General features: G+C 51.9%; 8 protein-coding genes across 8 annotated transcripts; 3 read left to right on the plus strand and 5 right to left on the minus strand.

The window, feature by feature from the left end:
* Positions 1-124: 124 nt before the first annotated feature.
* On the minus strand, positions 125-869 carry CONPUDRAFT_53959 (uncharacterized protein; the record flags this gene model as incomplete). Its single annotated transcript, XM_007769155.1, has 3 exons — positions 125-414; positions 454-662; positions 724-869. 3 exons carry the CDS (start codon positions 867-869, stop codon positions 125-127), a joined length of 645 nt encoding a protein of 214 aa, XP_007767345.1.
* Positions 870-2,446: 1,577 nt separating this feature from the next.
* CONPUDRAFT_81618 (uncharacterized protein) lies at positions 2,447-3,110 on the minus strand. Its single transcript, XM_007769354.1, has 4 exons — positions 3,019-3,110; positions 2,859-2,958; positions 2,716-2,797; positions 2,447-2,654 (listed from the first exon to the last, which is right to left on the minus strand). Exons 2-4 carry the CDS (start codon positions 2,861-2,863, stop codon positions 2,460-2,462), a joined length of 282 nt encoding a protein of 93 aa, XP_007767544.1. The 5' UTR covers positions 2,864-2,958; positions 3,019-3,110; the 3' UTR covers positions 2,447-2,459.
* A 393-nt stretch (positions 3,111-3,503) lies between these two features.
* CONPUDRAFT_122538 (uncharacterized protein) lies at positions 3,504-4,543 on the plus strand. Its single transcript, XM_007769672.1, has 2 exons — positions 3,504-3,857; positions 3,918-4,543. Exons 1-2 carry the CDS (start codon positions 3,636-3,638, stop codon positions 4,407-4,409), a joined length of 714 nt encoding a protein of 237 aa, XP_007767862.1. The 5' UTR covers positions 3,504-3,635; the 3' UTR covers positions 4,410-4,543.
* Positions 4,544-4,824: 281 nt separating this feature from the next.
* CONPUDRAFT_136622 (14-3-3 protein) lies at positions 4,825-5,887 on the plus strand (the record flags this gene model as incomplete). Its single annotated transcript, XM_007769673.1, has 5 exons — positions 4,825-4,833; positions 4,881-4,956; positions 5,015-5,330; positions 5,380-5,723; positions 5,781-5,887. 5 exons carry the CDS (start codon positions 4,825-4,827, stop codon positions 5,801-5,803), a joined length of 768 nt encoding a protein of 255 aa, XP_007767863.1. The 3' UTR covers positions 5,804-5,887.
* An 18-nt stretch (positions 5,888-5,905) lies between these two features.
* On the minus strand, positions 5,906-7,202 carry CONPUDRAFT_54699 (Deoxyhypusine synthase; the record flags this gene model as incomplete). The annotated part of the gene is made up of 5 exons (XM_007769227.1): positions 5,906-6,076; positions 6,125-6,154; positions 6,205-6,414; positions 6,478-6,951; positions 7,005-7,202. The coding sequence occupies 5 exons, from the start codon at positions 7,200-7,202 to the stop codon at positions 5,906-5,908; spliced, it is 1,083 nt and encodes a 360-aa protein (XP_007767417.1).
* A 146-nt stretch (positions 7,203-7,348) lies between these two features.
* CONPUDRAFT_81620 (Sec7-domain-containing protein) lies at positions 7,349-18,113 on the plus strand. The gene is made up of 31 exons (XM_007769355.1): positions 7,349-7,495; positions 7,553-8,771; positions 8,822-8,971; positions 9,019-9,292; positions 9,340-9,524; positions 9,578-10,043; positions 10,097-10,218; positions 10,268-10,464; positions 10,515-10,834; positions 10,890-11,347; positions 11,394-11,499; positions 11,553-11,741; positions 11,791-12,070; positions 12,132-12,468; positions 12,522-12,805; positions 12,854-13,054; positions 13,110-13,406; positions 13,463-13,604; positions 13,655-13,781; positions 13,837-14,215; positions 14,269-14,289; positions 14,341-14,517; positions 14,584-16,125; positions 16,180-16,256; positions 16,308-16,612; positions 16,666-17,184; positions 17,245-17,436; positions 17,493-17,554; positions 17,629-17,803; positions 17,865-17,946; positions 17,999-18,113. Exons 1-20 carry the CDS (start codon positions 7,381-7,383, stop codon positions 13,975-13,977), a joined length of 5,610 nt encoding a protein of 1,869 aa, XP_007767545.1. The 5' UTR covers positions 7,349-7,380; the 3' UTR covers positions 13,978-14,215; positions 14,269-14,289; positions 14,341-14,517; positions 14,584-16,125; positions 16,180-16,256; positions 16,308-16,612; positions 16,666-17,184; positions 17,245-17,436; positions 17,493-17,554; positions 17,629-17,803; positions 17,865-17,946; positions 17,999-18,113.
* A 114-nt stretch (positions 18,114-18,227) lies between these two features.
* CONPUDRAFT_102774 (SCA7-domain-containing protein) lies at positions 18,228-19,435 on the minus strand (the record flags this gene model as incomplete). Its single annotated transcript, XM_007769674.1, has 3 exons — positions 18,228-19,018; positions 19,077-19,133; positions 19,186-19,435. 3 exons carry the CDS (start codon positions 19,433-19,435, stop codon positions 18,309-18,311), a joined length of 1,017 nt encoding a protein of 338 aa, XP_007767864.1. The 3' UTR covers positions 18,228-18,308.
* Positions 19,436-19,585: 150 nt separating this feature from the next.
* Positions 19,586-20,463, minus strand: CONPUDRAFT_81622 (uncharacterized protein). The gene is made up of 4 exons (XM_007769356.1): positions 20,211-20,463; positions 20,126-20,150; positions 19,788-20,070; positions 19,586-19,725 (listed from the first exon to the last, which is right to left on the minus strand). Exons 1-4 carry the CDS (start codon positions 20,405-20,407, stop codon positions 19,643-19,645), a joined length of 588 nt encoding a protein of 195 aa, XP_007767546.1. The 5' UTR covers positions 20,408-20,463; the 3' UTR covers positions 19,586-19,642.
* Between the last annotated feature and the right edge of the window lie 1,652 nt (positions 20,464-22,115).

Raw genomic sequence — 22,115 nt, forward strand, 5'->3', positions numbered from 1 at the left:
TACTAGTTAATTGAAGTTTCTTGATAATCACTGTATTGGACTGAATTTGCATTGTTCCATCCCATGGGGCGGCATGTCCTTGATCGAGCGCTTGAACACGAGGGAGAGATATCTACCTGGTCAACTATAGGCTACGTCGTCCGTACACGTGAATACAGCGATCTTCGAAAGCTTTGACCATTTGCTGCGAAACTTGCTTGAAGAAGGTCGAAGAAGCCAAGGCATACACGGGGTTTGCGAACGCGAACGTGAGGTCTAAGGTCACAAGGGTAGGACCACCTTCATTATCCACCACTCCGGTCGGATGATCTGGCGTGTTATTCATTTCGCCTGGCGAGCGTGTCGATGTAGGTTGGATCCTCCAGATAGTCTTCAGCTCGTTGAACAGCATGGTAGATGCTGCAGTCGCCTGAACTGATTGATATCATTTTTTCGGTGTCTCAGTAATGCAACACACCTCTACAGACTCGTAAGGTTTACATATGACCTTGCTAACATAGCTCTCCTGGAAAGCCAGAAAACCGACGCTAAGCTCGGCGTCCATATGGGTCTCACCATTCTGTTTGTACTGTTGCAAAATCCTAGAGTTTGTGCAATAGGGGACAAACTGGGGATAGGACGAGACGTTTGCTATGACATCGTATAGCTCCTTAGGCTTATACCTGACACACAGCATGGAGCTGTCAGAAACTTGCCAACACTCGAGCTAGGGAGGATACGCACGGGAACATCTTGCGTTCGTGATACTTTTGGCCTTCATTGTTGTTCTGCCCCGAGGGTGCGCCACCAAAGGGAGAAAAGTTGGGAAGTGTGATAAAGGGCTTCGCGTTCCGCGGAAATCTTGCTTGACCTACGACGGTCCTCAGCATGGAGGGGACGAGTCGCATCCAAGTTGCCAAACTTCCGGTATGACGCGAACGCGCGACGCGCATTCACACAAGCTCATGTCCGAGCATCCCGGATACGCAATACGGATATGCTTCGCAAGAGGCTTATGAGCAGATTCAAATCAGCACATCTTTTATCAGTCTTTCAGCCCTTCGCAGCCGCTGAGCAAATTTGACGCATTGGTGCAAGTGCATAGAATCGTATCATAAGACAGTGCTCGTGGCAAGATTACAATATCATGCGAATGGTACTTGGATGTGGAAAACTGCAAAGTTAGAGTAATAAAGTACGACATCCGCTCTGTTTTCAACTCAAGCTGCATACTCCACCGCGTTCTCGGGGCAGTCTCTCGCGAACTAGGGGGAATCAGGGTCAAAGCCGGGAAGATGAGTTGAGATGTACATACATGACCCTCCTGGCCGCACTTGAAGCATGCCTTATTCTTGGCACCACCGCCGTGGCCCAGGCCATCGACAAGAGTGGTCCCAGGAGCAGCAAGACAATCCCTGATGTTACGGTTAGTATGTGCATACAGCCAATGAGTTATTGAAACTGACCTAGCCATGTGGTTGGGGCCACCGCAACGGTAGCATTTCACTGGAGGCAAAGTAGACGTGTTCAAAGCACGTCCTGGAGGGGGAGCGCGCGAGAAGCCACCGCCAATACCAGTGGTGCCACTGGGGCAGACACGAGCGATGTGGCCGAAGCGACCACAGTTCTGAGGAGTAGTCTGAGTCCACAGTCCACGCGCCACCACTTCAGACACGTACATAGCACTTTTGACCACCACTCTGGACTCTCAGGTTCGGGCACTCGGCTTGGATATGACCTACGCCTCCACACGAGTAGCACTGCTTCGCAGCGACAGTTCGGGGCGAGGGGCACGCCGAGGACTCATGACCCGGCTGGCGACAGTTGTAGCAGAGCCGTTGCTCAGAGGAGCAGTTCTCAGCTATATGCCCCACTGTTGTGCATGCTCGTAAGATTCGATTGCCGATGTAACTGCAGCGAACGTACAATTCCCGCACTTGAAGCATCCCTTCCTTGAAAACTGATACGCCATCGCTTTCGAAACCTGATACTATGCTGCGTTCACACGTCAGAAAAAAATTGTCTCTAGATTCTGTCGCATTAACGAGGGAGACACACCTCGCAACTTCCCTCTTCCAACGAGCACCTGAATTGCTCTTTCCACCTCCCAAATCGAAGATGATGAACGGTTGTCACAACCCGGTGTGGCATCAGCAAGCCAGTCATCATTCTTTTGGAGCATAACCTGCCCTAAAGCGTCGGTAAGTGGCGTTAGATGAACTCATCCCTTCCGATCACAGCACACGGTTGGCACGCGCTGTCTATAAAAACAGGGGACCCTTCCTGTTCCATCTATTCTTATTCTCCGCCAGTTTCTGGGAGCAAGCTAGTAAGCTTCAGTTTCATTTGTTCAATTATCTTTGTCTAGATCTTGTGCTTCTGCCCCCATACCGAGTTCATGCGGCGAGCTCATGGCTAAATTAATGGCCATCTCACTCAGACACTCGTTGTGACTCTACCAGCGGGCCGACAGACTTAGATCAACACCTGTCCCAAATAGGCGCCTCCCAGTCCATCTTATCGATAGGTTGCATGTGCTTGATTGAATGGCTATGTCCTATGGAGTCCATCTGGAGCCATCCGATCTGGCCAGATAAAGTGGCCGAGCAGGTATAAAAGAGTAACCCTTCAGCGAAGCTTGGACCCACAACTCCCACTAGTGAACCATCATCAAGGTGATCTATGCCGTACAATTCTTCTCTTCGTTTCTCCCGCTGACACGCCTTTACCTCACAGGCTGATCTCCCAGCGGGTAGCCGGCCTTCGCGCACTCGCGTCATCGCGCTTCTTGCTAGGGTGCACAGCTACCTCCCATTGGGTATGTCCTCGACGTCTTTCTTCAGTTGTTCAGTTCTCACAAATGGATGTTCATTGCACAGAGCATGTCTCTTGTGCGATGCCGTTGAACACCCTCGCAAAACGCGTCGTATCGAGCGAGCGAAGTACGGTTCGACGTATGGAAGGCGATCTTTCGTTAATGTTCGTGCGCCTAGCTTCCTCCCGGCCCCCCAACAGTTGACTAACTTCTTCTATTTCAAGATAAGATGGTATCCAGATGTGTGCACGCGGCCGACGCCGAGTTGTTTAGTTGCCAGTCATTCGTTACATATATGCGTGTATTTCTAAGTCACCCCAACGTCGTATCGTCCCGACATACAACTGTTCAATGTAAATTGTGCGATGGTTGTGGAGTTATCGACATTGACCTTGCAAGCATGTCACGACTTGGAGTGGCCCTGCCTCGCCGATTTGATGAGAAACCAGATCTAGGGAACTACAGTACAGTAATAACTATTCCGTGTTCGACGCAGTTCTCTCGAGAGCCCCATTGGCTAATCAGCTGGACCCGAATATCTACGAAGGTGCTATTGGGCAGGCCTATATAGCACGCGTAGGTCGATTTCGGATCACATACTTACACTTCAAAATGTATGGCTTCTACGCTCCCACGTGACCTCGGGCATGATGAACCTCTACAACAACAAGTTACTCATGGCTCGGGAGAGCCTTCGGACTAGACTAACATCACGGGTGTGTTCGGCACTCGCGGGATATCGACCCAAGATCTATAAATCTCGAGATCAAGGTTGTCTTCCCGGTCACAACAATACCTTTTGAACCCTCGGTCCTTGACCTTGTCTCCCCTGAGCTCAACCATGGTCGCGTCCCCTGAAACCAAACATCGTCTGGCTAGGTTCCCTCGACCCATCAGCCGTTTCCTCGGATATAGACCATCAGCCCCTCCACCACCTCCTCAGTATGTCCAGATGTTCTGGATGTTCGTTGCGGCGTTCTGCGGAATAGCCGTGCTCCAGGCAATCTTCGGACGCGCGCACTACTTCATTGAGAGAGGCGTGCCCTCGATCATAGCCAGTTATGTGAGCAATGGACTTTACACGAGATGTTCTACAAGTGGATCACTAAATGCTTCTTCATAGGGTGCTTCTGCTGTCCTCGTTTATGGAGCCATTGAAGCTCCACTAGCACAACCGAGAGCGTTGATTGGAGGGCACTTCATCGGCGCCCTGCTTGGTGTCTGCATCAACAAGCTCTTCGCCCTCCTTCCCACATATGAACGATATCTCCAGCTCCAATGGCTTTCGGGGTCGATCTCCGTAGCTACCACAATTGTCCTCATGGACATCACTGCGACCACTCACCCACCAGCCGGTGCCACGGCCCTCCTCGCAACAGTGAATCAAGAGGTCATTGAGTTGTCTTGGTACCTCATACCGGTCATACTCCTCTCTTCGACTGTATCGCTGGTCGTGGCGCTTTTAATCAATAATATTCAACGGAGGTACCCCGTATTCTGGTTTAAACCTATAGTAGCACCGCACGCGAAGCCCAGCGAGGACTTGCAGCCAAGCGAAGGTTCACTCGGAGAAGAGAAAAAGGACGCGCCAAACGCAAGGGCAGATGCAGTGTAGGACAGGGGGAGTTGATGGAGAAGCATTCGAGACTTCGTTCAGAGCTTCGATGTCGCTTTTGATACTTCTCCAGCCGCAGTAGGTACTTTATGTGCCCTTTCGCCCCGCAGCAAACGTGTCTGTCATTTGCATGTACTAGATTTGGATGTTGAGATGCCTCTCCTAGACAACCCTTTACCCCACATGCAACGCTCTCGTTCCCAGAGAACTTTGTCGACAAGCTCTCGAGCGTCGCCTTAAGGACACGGCGAGGTGGAGTCGTGCGTCTTCTCTTCCCGTGACCTAAAGTATAGTGCCTCGTTTCCTACGTCCCCTCAGCCCAGTATGCTTTCAGAATCATTTAAGTTAGCCCTATTGGCGGGAATTTGTATCAGCGTCTTTCGTAGGTTCTAAGCTACCAACACTTGGCTTTTTAATGTCGCCGGTATGTCGTTCCGACATCCTGCTCAGAATGCAACTTACCGTCCGTAGGCATCAGTTCGTATCACATCGAGGTCTCAGTATCTCCTGATTGCCAAAGTTGCGGAGGAGGCTGAGAGGTGGGAAGGTACGGCTGAGACGCACAACAGAAGAGCTATCTTTATGCATATACTCAATATTTGCAGACATCGTCATCCAAATCAAGGGTATCATTCAGACGTTCGGCTCCTTAACTGTCGACGAGCGCAACCTGCTCTCTGTCGCGTACAAGAACATCACCAACAAGCTGCGTAACAGCTGGCGAATCGTCGACTCACTCGAGCAGCTGGAAACGTCACGGCCAGCTGATCGCTCAAAGCGACAGGTGCTCCTCATACACCGCGAGCGTCGTAGGATTGAACGGGAGCTGTCGGACGTATGCCTTGACATTGTCAGGCTTCTCGACGACAAGCTCGTCTCGACGGCAACACCAGGGGAGGAAACCGTTTTCTATCTGAAAATGTGAGGGTACGTTCTTGTGGAGCCCGCACCTAGCTAACATTTACCTTAGGAGAGGCGACTACTACCGGTATCTGTTCGAGTTCGCGGAGCCGAAGGACAGAAATCGGTATGCGGACCTGTCCCTCACCGCGTACAAATTTGCGTACAAGCACGCAATGGCAATGCTGGACGCCATGCACCCCACGAGGCTTGGCCTCGCCTTGAACTTTGCCGTATATTACCACGACGTGCAGAAAAGTCCTGAAAGAGCATGCCACCTCGGCAAGCATGCTTTTGACGAGGCTGTTTCCAACCTTGATGAGAACTTTCCCGAGGATACAATGCGCGATTCAATGATGATTCTCCGTCTGCTCAGGGATGACCTCATTATATGGTCAGAAGAGATACAGAAAGGTGAGTTAGCCTTCCATTTTTGTTCTATCTTCGCCGCAGCCATTGATTTATCTGTAGGAGATGGTGTTAGTGCATCATGACGGATTGTGCATCGTTTCATTGGATTACCACTGAGGATTAAATTATCGCAACTTGTGCCTACATCATTTGATATGCTACATCTTTTGTCGGTTTCTTCTGGTTTAGTGCTGTGTTTTGTCTTGCGCAAATGTTGCCGCGACCAACATCGGGAACACCAGAGTTGCATCAGCGAAAACTTTGACGGATTCCGCGCCAGCGCGGATTTTCCCCCATGAGACAGCCTCGTCCGGGCGAGCACCAGAGTCGGAACCGTCAAATTCTTGTCCGGTGTTCTGATGACTAGGATGAGTATCTCCCTAGGCGATTGAACGTTTGCTTACGATATACACAGAGTAGTCAGCACCGTTGCGCTGTAAGAGAAGGTTCAGCGGATAGTCCTATGGTGAAGGAAATTGGTTACAATGAGCATGGCGTTGGCAATCTGATGCTTGCAGACACCTCCGCCGAGTATGATCATGCCAGCCTTCTTCGATTTTCTTGCATGTTCATTCAACGCTCGGATGTCGCCGACGATGTCTATGATCAGACCCGGCGTTCTGAAGGAGTGGAAGTATATCATATCGCCCAGTGAGCCGTCTGTCAAGGCGGGACAGAAGACAGGAATATCGTTCTGGACATCGGTTAAGCATGTCTCAAGGCCGAGCCGCCGTTAAAAAAGGATACGTCGCATTACTTTGTAAGCCCAATAATATACAGATTCCTCATGGTTGATCTCTTTGCCCAGCCTACGAATGAACGAGCTCGGTGTCCATACCGTGCCCGTCGACTGTTGCTCCTTCAGCATCTGGTCGAGAATCGGGAGCAGCCAGTCTTCGAACTTGCAGTAGTTGTCGTTGGGCACGACAAGGTTACCAATTCGGTTCATTCCTTTTTTGCGGAGTTCCGCACCATCCAAGTTGAAGTCGGCAAGGTAGGTCTTGCCTAGGCATTTGATGAAGTCTTCCTCGATACCGCCAGCGGTCGTCACGATGGCTGCGACATGCTTGTGTTTTACGAGATACAGGATGATTTCTCGCAGACCAGATGATATCAGATTAGAGGTGTAGCCGAGGAAGATGTTACACTTTGTTCTTGCACGGACTTCTGGATCCGTGTAGTCATCTGACTCGTCTGCTGACACGGGCTCGTCTGAAAGCCGCCACGTTCGCTGAATAGCTGATGAGTGATGAAGCATGACGAGAGCATGTAAAACGGATGCACCATCTTGTTGACGATGTCGATCGCCTTTCCTAGGCTGTTTGCTTGGAATCCGATTCGTTCATATGATCTGAGAAAATCCTGAAGAGACAGATCATTCTCAAAATTTGGTCCCTGCACAGAGACAGCATGGTCTGGCACGGGCTCCGAGGGCTGCAGGACAGCAGCAGCAGCCCCAGCAGGGATGGATGAGGAGGACATGATAACAAGCGTGCAAGTGAGAGTATAGCCGGCGTATTGATCGCAGACTTGAACAGATCAAGCAGCTGCGCGACGCGGAGACGGGGTCGTTCGGCAAAGTCCGACTGCTGATACTTGGGATACTTCACGTTCACAAGCGACGTCGCCCGTCGCCCAACTTTTCTAGTGTTTGCTCTTCATGCAGCCAGCGTCCGACAATGGCGAGCAGCACACGCCAACCATCCAGGAGGCCCCCTCAGAGTCGGACGTGAAGGAAGAGACACCTGTAGTCGTCGATGGGAGCTCCGAGCCAGGTGTGTATGCATGCCTTCACTCATTTAGGCGCCTGACATAGGGACACGGCATTGCAGGTCAAGAGTCTGCAGCTGACCAGCCTCAGAACGACGCGACTTCGGATGCCCCGAAAGATCCACCTGAGGTTAGAGATGCTCAGACTGTGGACGCACCTCCTGCTGCCGCCGATACGCCAGTCGAAGTTGTCAGCCCTACCGATCCCCCCTCCCCTCCTCCCAAGGCCGACTCAAACCCTCAGCCCGAGCCCACGTCTACTCAGGATGTACCGCACGAATCGAGACCGTCAGTATCCTCGCCCTCTCCCCGACCTTCAATGAACGGTCATTACCGACCCGATGTCTCGCGACCGCCATCTCAACCTTCCACTCCTGGTGCTCAGGCGCACAGACGATCTCTCACAATGGCCAGAGGTCAAACCGTCTCTGTCGTCTTGATCTCTTCTGCACTCGAGACTATCCTTTCTTCTAGAGAGGCGAAGAAGTCACAACCTCTGCGTGAGAGCGCTCAAAATGCTCTCGACATGGTACGAGCAGGCGAAGGAGGCGATCGTCCACGAGCCATCTTTGAGCCCCTGCGACTAGCATGCGAAACGAGGACCGAGAAGCTCATGATCGCCAGTTTGGACTGTATTTCAAAGCTGATCTCATACTCGTTCTTTGCCGAACCTTCGTCTGCTCAATTTTTACCCTCTCCGCCTCCTTCACCCACCCAAGGACGCCCGTCTCAAACGGGTTCGCAATATAACGCACCACAGCCGTCTCTTGTCGATCTCGTCGTCCACACTATAACTAGCTGTCATACCGAAGCGACTCCAGAGACTGTTTCTCTGCAAGTGGTTAAAGCCTTGTTAGCTCTTGTGCTCTCACCGACAATCTTGGTTCACCACTCTTCTCTGCTGAAGGCAGTTCGCACGGTTTATAACGTCTTTCTCTTAAGCTCTGATCCCGTCAATCAGATGGTCGCGCAGGGCGGACTGACACAGATGGTCCACCATGTCTTCACGAGATGCGGATTGAACAAGAACACTGAGTCTGATGAACTAACATTGAAGTCCTCGACAAGCTCGGAGGATGTTTCATCTTCGGCTTCGCAACCCCCTAAACCTGACGTAGAGCCCTCGAGACCAGTGTCCATGACATCCTCCGTACCAACATTGGTGGCAGAAGAAGTTGCAGCCGGCTTGGGCCAGCATACTGGTTTCAACCCAGATGCAACAGACGACGACGTCAAAAACAACACTCTTGAAGCGGTGCACCAGTCAACTTCCTTGGAAACGTAGGACTACTATTAGTATCTTCTCATCGTACGCTCAAGTACTTGCGTAGGCCTCCGCCCAGTACATCGCGTCGCTTGTCGATTGACTCGCATGTGCATAATCTGCACGAACTATCGACACAGGACTTTTTTGTCAAAGACGCGTTCCTGGTATTCCGCGCCTTATGCAAGTTAACGATGAAGCCACTGAACACTGAAAGGTAACTCTCCATTAACACACCGTTGTTAACGTATTCATTTTCTGCAGCGAGCGAGATCTGAAATCTCATGCCATGCGTTCCAAACTTCTCTCCTTGCACCTCGTTCTCACCATCCTGCACTCACACATGATCATGTTCACTCACCCTCAAGCTATTATCTACTCGACTTCGTCAAATGAAGCAACCTCGCTTGTTCAGGCTATCAATCAGTACCTGTGCTTGAGCTTGAGTCGTAACGCGGTAAGCCCTGTGCCACAGGTGTTTGAGGTTAGCGTGGAGATCTTCTGGCGCGTCCTATTAGGAATGCGGACAAAGCTGAAGGTAATTGATCCGAGCCTATGATCGTCTTTATGCTGAGGTTTTTGTAGAAAGAGATTGAAGTGCTCTTGCATGAGATTTTCATTCCGGTCATCGAGATGCGGACATCGACTCTGAAGCAAAAGGCCGTCATACTTGCTATGTTTGCTCGACTATGCCAAGAACCACAGGCTCTGGTTGAGATTTACCTTAACTATGATTGCGACAGCGGGGCGACAGATAATATATATGAGCAGTAAATCAGGTCTTTTAGAATCCGTCTCAATTAGGCTCACACTTTACTTCCAGTCTCATGAATATCCTCTCGAAGATTGCAACACTGCCCTACGCACATTCCCAGGCCGCGGCCAATGAGATGAACAGTCCCAGGGTGCAGCCGCAAACCAAGGCTCAGCGCGACGCTACCCCCCATAGTAGTGCCATGCTTCAAGTGCCAGGCGTCATTGATACATCATTGATTGGTCTTTCAGAAGGTCAGCTCAGACGGCAAGGTTTAGAGTGTCTCGTATCAGTTCTGAGATCACTGGTGACTTGGGGTGGTAAGACTGGGACTGAGAGTGGGCCTGGCCCTGCTTCGCGCAACGTGGAGGAAGAGAATCCTAGTCAGGAGCAACTCGCAGCCGCCGCGAGTATCGAAGCTCTGCGACAACAAACTCCAGATCTGTCGGATGATCCATCGAAGTTTGAGAGCGCTAAACAAAAGAAGACGACGTTGCTGGAGGGCATTAAGAGGTTCAATTACAAGCCTAAACGTGTAGGTGCAGGATGCATTTATCAAGTATACTATCTTAACAACTTGTTTCATAGGGTATTCAAATGTTTATTGAAACGGGCTGGATACCAAGTAATGCTCCTAAGGACATTGCAAAGTTCCTTCTGACGACTGATGGTCTCAGTAAAGCAATGATTGGAGAGTACCTTGGGGAAGCGTATGTATGCTATCACGCTAATGCAGGGTAGTGCTAATTAACCTTGCAGTGATGAAGAGAACGTTGCTGTTATGCACGCTTTGGTTGACTACTTGGACTTCCGCAATCTTCCCTTCCTTGATGCCCTTAGGATGTTCTTACAATCGTTCCGTCTACCCGGTGAAGCGCAGAAAATCGATCGGTTCATGCTGAAGTTTGCAGACCGGTATATCGCCGGGAACATACAAACTCCATTCAAGAATGCAGGTGGGAGATCTAGTGAGGGGTGGCTAATTCATAGCTCATTTTTATGACAGACGCTGCCTATATCCTCGCGTACTCTGTCATTCTGCTCAACACTGATGCTCACAGTCCGCAAGTCAAGAATAGGATGACCAAGTTGGACTTCAGGAAGAACAACAGGGGAATCAATGACAACGAGGATCTACCGGAAGAGTTTTTGGACACCATCTATGACCAGATTCAGAGCAACGAGATTCGTATGAAGGACGAAGTCGAAGCTGCTGCTCCCACAGCTGCAGCTCCAGGCCTTGCAAGCGCCCTGGCTAACGTAGGGAGAGATCTTCAAAAAGAAGCATATCTGACGCAATCTAATGGAATGGCCAACAAGACTGAGGTGACTTCTGCCTGGTTCATCGTCTACCAAGCGGATTACTGACGTATATACAAAGGCACTTTTCCGGACGTTGATGCGCTCTCAGCGCAAAGGCTCTCGGACTGGAGCTGAGTTCTTTAGTGCATCGCACTTTGTACACGTTCGTCCCATGTTGGAGGTTACGTGGATCGCTTTTTTGGCTGGTCTGTCAGGACCCCTGCAGAATACTGATGATCTGGAAACGGTCGAGCTGTGTCTGGAAGGTTTCAGACATGCCATTCACATCTCATCGTTATTCGATCTCGAGTTGCAGCGCAATGCATTCGTTACAACGCTGGGCAAATTCACTTTCCTGAACAACCTTGGGGAAATGAAAACGAAAAATATGGAGGCTATCAAGACTCTGCTTGACATTGCTGTCAATGAGGGTAACTACCTGAAAGGGTCGTGGCATGAAGTCCTCTCATGTGTTAGCCAGCTTGAGCAGATGCAGCTGATCAGCAGCGGGGTTGACCTTCTCGATGCCAAGAAAGGGTGAGTTTTGACGCATTAAAGCTAGTCATGGCTCATGTTGGAATAGGAAAGGACGAAAACTTCCAGCGGAAGAACTCGCCAACGAGAGTAGATCCACTCACATTACCGTTGCCGCAGATATGGTTTTCTCACTGAGCCACTACCTTACCGGAGTAGGTGCTCCTCACAAGAGTTCTGTCCATGATCTCATCATTAACGTTCATAGACTGCCATCGTCGATTTCGTCAGAGCGTTATGCGATGTGTCGTATGAAGAGATCAAGTCGTCGGGTCTCTCCCAGCATCCTCGGATGTTCAGCTTACAGAAGCTGGTAGAAATCTCGTACTACAACATGAACCGTATTCGATTGGAATGGTCAAACCTCTGGGAAATTCTTGGCGAACACTTCAACCAGGTTAGTCGCGGTGTTCGTCCTAACTAAGCCCTGGGCTAACCCTTGCCAGGTATGCACGCATGACAACCCAAGCGTCAGCTTCTTTGCACTTGACTCCTTGCGACAATTGTCCATGCGTTTCTTGGAGAAGGAAGAGTTGGCACACTTCAAGTTCCAAAAGGACTTCCTCAAACCGTTCGAGTACACCATGACCAAGAATCCAAACCCGGATGTTCGCGACATGGTCTTGCAATGCATTCAACAGATGATTCAAGCTCGTGTTCAAAATATGCGATCCGGATGGCGGACAATGTTTGGCGTCTTCTCTGCGGCATCAAAAGTGCTGACAGGTACGATCTCAACTGACGAGCTACTGCTCTTCGTTCGTTCAGTTCTGACCCTTCCTTGTAGAGAGAATTGCTGCATCTGCATTTGAGATGGTGAACAGTCTGAATAACGAGCACTTCGCTTCCATCGTCAGGCACGGTGCGTTCGCTGATTTGACTGTTTGCATAACGGAGTTTTGCAAAGTCAGCAAATACCAGAAGATCAGCCTGCTTGCTATTGGGATGCTCCGTGGTGTCATCCCAGCTATGCTCAGTTGTCCGGACTGTGCTTTGAGCCAGGAATCTGATCCGGAAGGAGACGACAATAAGCGGGATGATGTGATGATCAGATTCTGGTTCCCAGTCCTGTTCAGTTTCTACGATATTATCATGAACGGCGAAGACATTGAAGTTCGGCGGTTGTAAGTTTACAACGTTCACTCCGTTGACGAAGTCGCTTACCAAATATGTTCAGAGCATTGGACTCTTTGTTCTCAACGCTGAAGACATATGGAGCCACCTTCCCGGTAGATTTCTGGGATACAGTCTGCCAGGAACTTTTGTTCCCTATCTTTGCTGTGTTGAAGTCTAGTCAAGATGTTTCTCGGTTCAGTACTCAGGAAGATATGAGTGTGTGGCTATCGACGACAATGATCCAAGCTCTGCGTGACTTGATCGACCTCTACACTCATTATTATGAGATCCTCGAACGGTTCCTTGATGGTCTCCTAGACTTGCTTTGCGTTTGTATATGTCAAGGTTAGTGTAACGACCACTGGCATATCAAAGGTGACTAATAATTACTAGAAAATGACACGCTTGCACGCATTGGTACCTCTTGCTTGCAGCAATTCCTGGAGAACAACGTCTCCAAGCTCAGTTCAGCTCGATGGGAACGTGTAGCTTCTACGTTCGTGAAGCTCTTCAAGACCACTACACCTCACCAGCTCTTTGATGACTCTCTTCGAGTGGAAATCGATGGTAGCTCTCCTGAACTTCCGGACGCAGGTGTGATTTTCCCGGACTTCCTTCCAAAGAACTTTTCATTTTATGCGCTGCATAGACGCGAACGGTCAGGCTATCTTACCTGCACCTCTATCACCCACGGCAGAACGTCCGCCGCCAGAAGTTCAGCACTCTCTATCCGACCGGCGGCGTGTCTTCAAGCAGATCATTGTGAAATGTGTGCTCCAGCTTCTTCTGATTGAGACTACGAGCGACTTGCTTCGTAACGACACCATCTATACCACGATACCCCCTGAGCAGCTTTTGCGTTTGATGGGCGTGCTTGATCACAGTTACCAGTTTGCACGCATGTTCAACGATGATAAGGAGCTCCGCACGGGACTTTGGAAAGTTGGTGAGTGGAGTTCCTCCTCTCACACGAGGAATGTAAGCTAACCGACGTGCCCGTAGGATTCATGAAGCATCTCCCCAACCTGCTCAAACAGGAGTCGAGTAGTGCAGCAACGCTTGTGCACGTGCTGCTTCGCATGTACTTTGACGAGCGACCAGAGCATCAAGCGGCGCGCCCTCAAATCGCGGAAAGACTCCTTCCGTAGGCCTACCTTATTTTCTCCTTTCGTCGCTTTGCTCACCTTTGGACAGACTTGGTCTGAGTGTCTTGCAAGACTACATCAAGCTGAGGGCGGATACACAGGCGAGGAATATTGCAGCTTGGACACCCGTGGTCGCAGAAATCCTGCACGGTTTCTGCCGTTTCGATAATAAAGCCGTGAGTTTGCCTTTTGTCAACTAGCTAGCTCGCAGTGTCGCTCACTCAGCTTTAGTTCTTGAGATATCTACCGGCTATCTACCCGCTGACGACCGGTCTTCTCGCCCGCGATGTCGCTCCGGAAATCCGGCTGGGCTTGAAGATGTACTTTGAACGTGTTGGTTACTCTCAAGGCATCATAGATCAAGTAGCATAGTTCCTTCATTTTAGTCACATTGTATTGTAATGCATTGGACCGCTAATTCCAGATAGTTAAAGTTAAAAACGAGAGATCGAGATGATAAATCCAAGAGAGCGACGTAAGAAATAAGAGAGAAAACACAAAGGAACGTGATTAAAGCTAGTTGCTACTAAGAATTAGTACCCAGTGTATCCATTCTGATAACCACCATTGGGCTGATAGCCTCCCCATCCATTGAAGCCGGTAGGTTGAGCTAAGAATATGAGTCAGTGTCTTATCAGAGAGGTGAAACCAAGTGAAGCTTACTACGGAGAACATCATATTTCTCTGTACAACGCTCAGTGAGCAAAATTTCCGTGCTATGAAGAAACAACTCACCAGGTTGCTGAGGTCCGTTCGTATCTTCTCCCGATGCGAATGTCCCGGACTTCATGGACGCAAACACATTGGCTGGATTTGTGCTCTGAGCGTTGTTGTTCTGCCCGAATGGCGACGAGGGTGGCGGCGAGGTGTTGGAACTGAAGTTGCCAAAGTTGGGGTTGAAACCCGTCGGCTCTGGGTAAACGATGGAAACATGTCAGTCAAACGACGATCTGACGAGGGCATGTAGAATAAACGCACGAGGTTGCATACCGCCGTTCTGGAACGGGCTGGGGTTGTTGCTGAAATTGCCAAAGTTGCCAAACGCACCAGTTGGCTGCGCCATCATCGGACTCGGGCCAGGGAACCCAGTGGGCTGTGCCATAAGCCCCTGTTGTGGCATTGGAGGCGGCAGCTGCTGATGTTGGGGCATGAAGCCAGTCGGTTGTGGCTGCATGGGTGACGGGTTCGCAAATGGCGAGAGCTGCGCACTGCCTGTGCGTGCCGGCACAAAGCCATTGAAACCGGTAACCGTGGGCACGAGAGGTTGAAGGAGGCTTTGGTTGGTAGGAACAGGAGCAAAGGGGCCGCGGGGAGCGTTGGGGTTCGGCGGCATACCCGTCTGTTGGATCTGTAGATGCTGGCCCATGGGCGAAGGGGACGAACCGAGACCCATGCCGTTCACAGGAGGCGACATAATCGAGGGCGAAGGCGCAGCGGCTGGAGCGGGTGAAGGGACTGCGCGGAGCTCGCTGAGACGTGCGAGTTGATCGAAAATGTCGGCGTCCGTCTTTGCAAGTACTGACTTTGGCTGGTCTGATTGAGTGGGTGCGACTGCAGGTGCAGGAATGGGAGGAGCCTGGGCAGTAGCCTGGTTGGCAGCAGGTGGGGCAGAAGGCGCTCGCGCTGGGGCAGAAGCCGCAGGGCTCGCCGCAGCGGGCTTGGTGGAGCTGGGCCGGTTTGTCCAGGCATCATCGTCAAAGCCACTCGCGACCGGAGCAGCTGAGCTGGCCCTCTGAGGTGGTTGCACAGTTGTGGAAGGCGACGGAGTCATCGAGGCCGGAGAACCAGTCCGTTGGATCTGGCCTGAAGCAGATTCGATAGCGTTGAGATCGACCGAAGCTGGAGGAAGACTCTTGCTTGGCTGCGGCCTGCCACGCCTTTGCGTGTTGTTCTTCAGTAAGCCACCAGGACCAGCGAACAAGTTGGGAGCCGGGCTGGTTGGCTTGCTCTCCTCACGTTGAAGTTGCTCTGCAAGCTCCTGGTCCTTGCGCATTTGCTCCTCTTTGTCTTTCTTACCATACTTCTGTGCGATGAACTTCGACACGCGGATGATGTCGCCTTCTCGCAAGCCCAGCGATCGCATTGTTGACTCGGTGATGTCAGGGAGAAGTGCCTCGTCGATCTTGTCGCGTTCGAATGACGAGGCATACCGGGTGCAGTCGTCGACATCACAGCCAGCATTAAGGAAGAATTCGAACCAGTCCGTGGTAGGACCTTTCTTCGCTGGAGGCTTCGACGCCCGCTTCGCTGCTTCAGTCTGGCGCTTCAAAGCAAGTGGCTCGTCATCGTCGTCATTGGAGGCCTTGCGAGGCGGCGAAGATTGCTTCTGCGAGCCCCGGATAACCTTCTCGACGTGACGCATGTCCTCGACAGACATCTTCTCGGCTGGCACCTCAATGACAACGCCATTAACTTTGTGTAGCCTCAATTTGCCATCTTTATAGCCAAGAAACGCCGCCTCGACGCGGAACTGCCCGCTGCGATCATGCCATACACGCGTAGTGCCGGCATCGGGGAAACCTGTAATTGTTAGAACGTCAGGACCGAGTCAACGTAAACCCCTGCAACACATACGTCGACTGTCACTTGAGCTGCGATGTTTGGAGGTTGATGAATCACTGCTGCCCCGTGATTTAGGCTGAGAAGGAGGGCTAAACAAGAAGATGAGGGGCGAGCGAGGTACTTTGCATATGACAACGTACGGAGATCTGCTCTTCTCTCTGTCAGCTTTCTCCTGGGCCCTTCTCGCGTCCTCCTGACGCTGTTTGCGGCGACCTTCTGCAGCCCGCGCTTCCTCCTCCTTTTCGCGCCGACGTCGCTCTTGCTCGGCAGCGGCAGCGGCAGCTTTTGCACGTTGCTCCTCCTGTATCTTCCGCTCGCGCTCCGCCTTTTCCGCCCTCTCTGCCTTCTCCCGAGCTTTACGCTCCTCCGCCTCCACCTTTGCCCTTGCTTCCGCCTCTCGAGCTGCACTATCGTCTGCTTGAACTCCACCTTGACCGGGTGCATTCTGCCAACAAGATTGCCATTACTGTGTACGTCCAGAACGCATTTTGACCTTACCTCAAGATAAGAAGCAGGGACGACACCCTCGGCACCATGCTCATTCCTGCACTTCCACCACTCGTCTCCCTCCTTTTCCACTATCCATAGCTTCTCACCTTCTGTGACCGACAGCTCATCTTCACCTGTACCTTCGAAGTCGTAGAGGGCGAATGCCAACTCCCCTTCGCCTTCCTCCGTTGTCGATGCAGGTGCCGCCTCCTCATACTCTTCCTCTTCCTCGTCAGAGTCCTCTCGAGGAGGAATGATAGCAGGCGAATCTTCAGCAAATCGTACCGACACGCCATTCTTCTTGTGTGGACTACTTGATGGCGAGCCCTCGCGGTCACTATCCTGATGCCCCGACGAGAGTTCTTTGGAGGAGACAAGCTTTGAGACGACAGCTTCCGCGGTGTCCTTGGAACCAACGTTGAAATGGAGCTTGACAGGGTTCGGGCCGGCAATGTCGATGTGTACATGCTTTGACTTCTCGATACTGTAGTCCGAGATGTCGGCCGTCTGCCACTTCTGCACCGGGGTCTGAGGAGTGGACGTGTCAGATTTGACTGCGCGCGAGACTGAACGAGTAAACAGACATACCTTGTCAGACTCGCTGGCAAAGAACAGTGAACCATTGCCGATGCCGAGGGTGCCCTTCTTCTTCTTACCCTTTTCGTTGACTTCAGACACGGACCAGGTCTTGATGTCATCGGCCTGTGCCTTGGTTGGTGCTGAAGCCACGCGATCTGCAGGGTCGATGTAAACGCTTGTCGGTCGTGGTGCAGGCTCAGGCTGGAAAGGGCAAGCTTGTGTGAGATGGACAACATGCTCGGGGAATGAGCGCTTACAGAAGGCGGAACTATGATTTGCGGCGCTGCAGGAGCTGCAGCTTCTGCCTCATCGCCACCCTGTAATATAACACGAAACATCAGTCCAAGCTAGTGATACCAGTGAGGTTCGTCGAGTGCAACAGGGTTCGCACCTCTTCGACATAATTTCCGGGTACGAATCCTGCGCCGCCGTCGCCCTCCTTCTGAACCAGGATCCACTCGTCTTCGTGCTCAAACACAAGAAGGACCTCGTCTTCCTTGATAGTGAGCTCGCCCGACGCAACGGCCTCATAGTCGTAGAGTGCCTTGGCAGTGGACGAATGCTCCGCCTGAGTAGATTGAGTGACGGTTAGCGGGTGCACTGGGAACCGCTGGGGATATGCAGCATACCTGTTCGACATAGGCAGCAGGGACGAGACCGGAGGGACTGTCCTCGTCCTGAGTGGGAGGTTTGATCTTGACCCTCCACCAGCTTGAGCGGGGTAAGCATGAGGACATGACGTCGGAGATGGTAGGAAGCATACTCTTCGTCCACCCTCTCGAGAAGGAAGAGGATCTGGTCCTCCTTGATAGCGACCTCGTCCTCTGACTGTGGGTCGTAGTCGTACGAGGCCTTGAGGACTGCGAGATAGTGGTGTTTCTCCTCGGCCATGGGGGTGTGTGGGGTGTGTTGTGTTCCGTGCGTGAGGCGGGTGGAGGGAGATTGTGGACGTGGACGTATTTGGTCCTGTTATCATGACGTTCCCCATCATGCACCATTCACGACCAGAGTACTATGTATAATACTTATGCTACTATTGTACAGGGTATAATCCACGAGTCCGTTCAGTCCGTTCACATCATCATCCCGCCGCCTGCAGCAATCCCGTTGCGTCCCATCGGAGGCGCGAGTGCGGTCGCAAGCAGATCACGGCAGTTCCGTAGTCGTTCCCGCCGCGCGACGAACCACGAGCTCGCGTTCAGCGGGACAGCCAGGGGCATCCCAACCTGCCCCTTTGCCCGCGCCTCATGGATGCCCTTCACGAGCGCGTCCACCTCCGCCTCAGAGTCGATCTCGTCCAAGTTCTCCGCTCCATTGTCCCCTTCCGCACCCTTCCCCGAGTCCGTCGCCGCAACAGCAGAGGAAGTCGCCTTCTTCGCCGATTTCTTCGGCTTGCCCACCTCCCCTCCTGTAGCTGCTGCCGCCTCTTGGGCGAGCCGCTTCTTCTCTGCCTTCTCTCGCTCCTTCTTCTCCTTCTTCTCCGCCTTCGTCTCCTTTTTGACCGGCTCCACCCAGTTAGGGTTGTTCGCCCTGTTCCAATCCAGCAGTAGCTCGTCATATGACTTTGATCGTCCCTCTACCGCCCGCTTGGCACCCATCGAGTGAGCCTTGCAAGTGAGCGAGCGAGAGCAAGGCAGGCCCTTGTCATTGATCACACCACACTGTTTGTCGTAGTCAACCGGGCCTTTCGTGCGCCCTTTGGTAATCTTGGCCTTCTTCTTGTTAGGCTCCGCAGGGTCTTCTATCTCTTCACCATCGCGTTTCTTGCCTTTCTTAAGCTCAACTGTCGCGCACCAGCTACATTGAACGCGGGAAACCAGAGTGATGCAGGCTCAACGCACCCTCATCAACCTTGCCTTTGGCCCATTTCTTACCGGAGCGAATGTCATTACAGTTGCCTGACAGTAGCTGTATGGGCATGTGTGTACCTTGAGATAAGATTAAACGCACCAGCATGTTCTGAAATGGCACTCCGCAGTACGGGCTTTCCACACTCTAAGCATTTGACAATGCCTATCCGCGACTTGAGCGGCTCTGGCCCGTACGTTTTCATGTCTATTGCAGACAGCCATGATGTAGGAGGCGAAGGGAGCGAAGCAACCTCTGGACCCGACGCGGCTTTGGGACTGGGCGGTGGTGTCAGGCTATCCCACGAGAACGGGACGGGTGAACTGGTTAGTTGTCTGAGCTTGAAGGTCATGGCCGTGAAACAGTACTAGTGGTTGAAAGTCACAACCTTGGCGCTCTTACCCAACGGCCATCGGTTTCAAACCATGGTAGGGTTAGGGTTATAAGCCATTATTGTTGTTCTCTTCGCTGTAGACAAATAGTATTAAGATGAAAGAGATACGGTCATAGTACTATATTCCCTTGAAGATACCCAGAGACGATAATCCTAGTGCAAGTGTCACTTGGAGCTATTGGACGGTCCAGTGAAAGCATCATTGGCCTCAAACTCTGCCTCCACCTTATCCGCATCCAGTTCAGGGGCTAAACGCAGAACAACGATAACCGTCAGAACTTCTGTCTGAGATAACATGAGAGCGTCTCACCTTCGGAAGAGGCATATGCCATTCGCTCGACAGCAATATCATCTTCCGCGTCCCCCCAATCTTCTGCATCCTCCTCGGATCCGCTCATGTCACCCCACGATTCCAGTTCCAGGTCGATTTCGTCGACCTCGAATTCGTCATCGAAGCCGTCTGTATCAAGCATGTCGTCGTCGTCATCGTCTTCCTCGTTTGGAAAGTAGTCCCCATCCGAAGACTCTGCGTCGGAATCCTCGGGTGGCTGGATGTCCACGAATGGGTGACGACAAGTAGGGCAGCTGCCGTGCTAACATCTAGCTTTAGGCAGGAGTCCAGGGGATCGGAGAGAGAAGTGCACGCACAAATCCCTTTATCCACTCTGATAGACTAAGTTTCCATTCGAGATCAGCGAACCAGGCAAAGGGAAGAGACATTCGCGGTACTCACTCCTTCCGACAGAAAACATGACCGCAACTCGTCACTTTGGTAACTCCCCCATAAACTGCGTCCGCATCCTCCTCATTCTTCTCCTCTATTATGCTCGCGAATGAGAGCAAACAGATAGGACACGAGTCGTCCTTCGGGATGTCTCCGGCAGGGAGTACCGGGAGGTCGTCAAGTGCGAACTGGATGCGTTCGCACATAGTGAGGTATCTCTCCGAGTTTGCATTCGGCGTAATATCCATATCACAGGATACAATGGGCGGATCGACCGAGAGGGAGGAGTTGTCCTGGGCGAGGTTATTAGCACTTGGGCAGCTTTCAATAAGCAATAAGCACTCGATCAACAACGCGTCTGGGATCGCGCGTAAATCACGTGTAGTGCTCCTCAGCCCAGATTTGGACTTGGGCTAACCTAATGAGAACGCCCGGGAAATGGGAAAGGCGGCATTTGCCGCCGCGGCGGCGTGGCGGCGCGGCGGCAGTGGCGGTGCCAATACCAAACTCCCACGATCTCGACGCGACTGGCGCGTCGCCCCTGGGCCAGTGAGCCACAGATAAGTAAGTATTCCTTCGCCATTAGGGCTGTAGAATTCCTTCTGTAGTAGATTATCGTCCCCAATAAAAAGCGTTATCTCCCCAGAATCCCTCTTCGTCTCGCTCCCTCGCTTTCTCTATTTTCTTTATTCCCCTCGTCGCAGCAAACATGTGCCCAGGCGGCCATTCTACTACCTCGGGCTGTCCAACTACCTCGGGCTCTCCGTCTACGTCGAGCTGCCCATCTACTTCGAGCTGTCCGTCTACATCGGGCCATCCGTCTACCTCAGGTGGCCCATCTACGTCGAGTAGCAGCCACTTTAGCTCGTCGGACGAGCCCCGTAATGATGTTCACCGACTTGGATCCTGCGAGGAAGCTTCGAGTAGTAATATCGGTATGGTTTACCGTCCTTGACGCGAACGCGCGGTACGTGGTAGCTGTTGCGGTAGTTTGTACCGCAGCCTACGTAAGATAAGAATGCATGAATGCGGCCGATGAGATAATACGCACCGAGGCATGTCAGGTAAACCGACTTGGCCCATTGGATACCGTGATTAAACGTGAATACGATCGCATCCCGCACGTACTCCTTGCGCATTTCGGACTGCCGGTCCTTGCACTCGGGCTGAGAGCACCGGCGCATTGGGGGGAACAGTGAAATAAAAGCTGAATAGTTTAGACACTTGAGTTACAGAGGAAAGAGAGTACTCACAGATTCCTTCACGCCAGCCGCTCTCCATAAACAAATCAGCAAGGGTCACATACTGCTTATTTGCATCCTCCATCCTCCAGATTGTTTGCCGGAAGACGGACCATAGGACCTCGGCCTGGTCGCTTGTAATGCCTAGACACTCGCAGATCCACTCGGCTTGCGTGTCTGGGAGAAACGGCGGGGCTGAACTTTCGGTATCAACATCCGAGGGGTAGGCAAGGGCAATCTCGTCGCGAATGAGACTGCATATGTTAATGAAGAGCTGAATTTGATCCGTTGTTATAGGAAGTAGGTGTGGATATGTTTCAAGAACAGATGGAATTAATGATATGTCGAGACTCATGACAGCGGAATAGATATACGGCGTGTAGGGATATAACAGATGTTAATCTAATCTAAGCGCGGCGGCGAGGCGACGCGCGGCAGTCACATCGTGGGATTTTTGTTTTAGCACCGCCACTGACGCCGCGCCGCCCAGCCTGCCGCCGCGACTTGCCGCCTTTCCCAGATCTCGGACTTTCTGAACCTAATTCGGCCGCAGGATTCTCGGCCATGGTGGCGTCACTGGCGTGTCTCGATCTTGTCCTCTACCGGATAGGGGCTTCCATCGTGCATCAAGCATTTCCTCCAAAATTGCATGAACTGCACGAAATCAATCGTG

Source organism: Coniophora puteana, assembly GCF_000271625.1.
Source record: "Coniophora puteana RWD-64-598 SS2 unplaced genomic scaffold CONPUscaffold_5, whole genome shotgun sequence".
Lineage (NCBI taxonomy): Eukaryota > Fungi > Basidiomycota > Agaricomycetes > Boletales > Coniophoraceae > Coniophora > Coniophora puteana.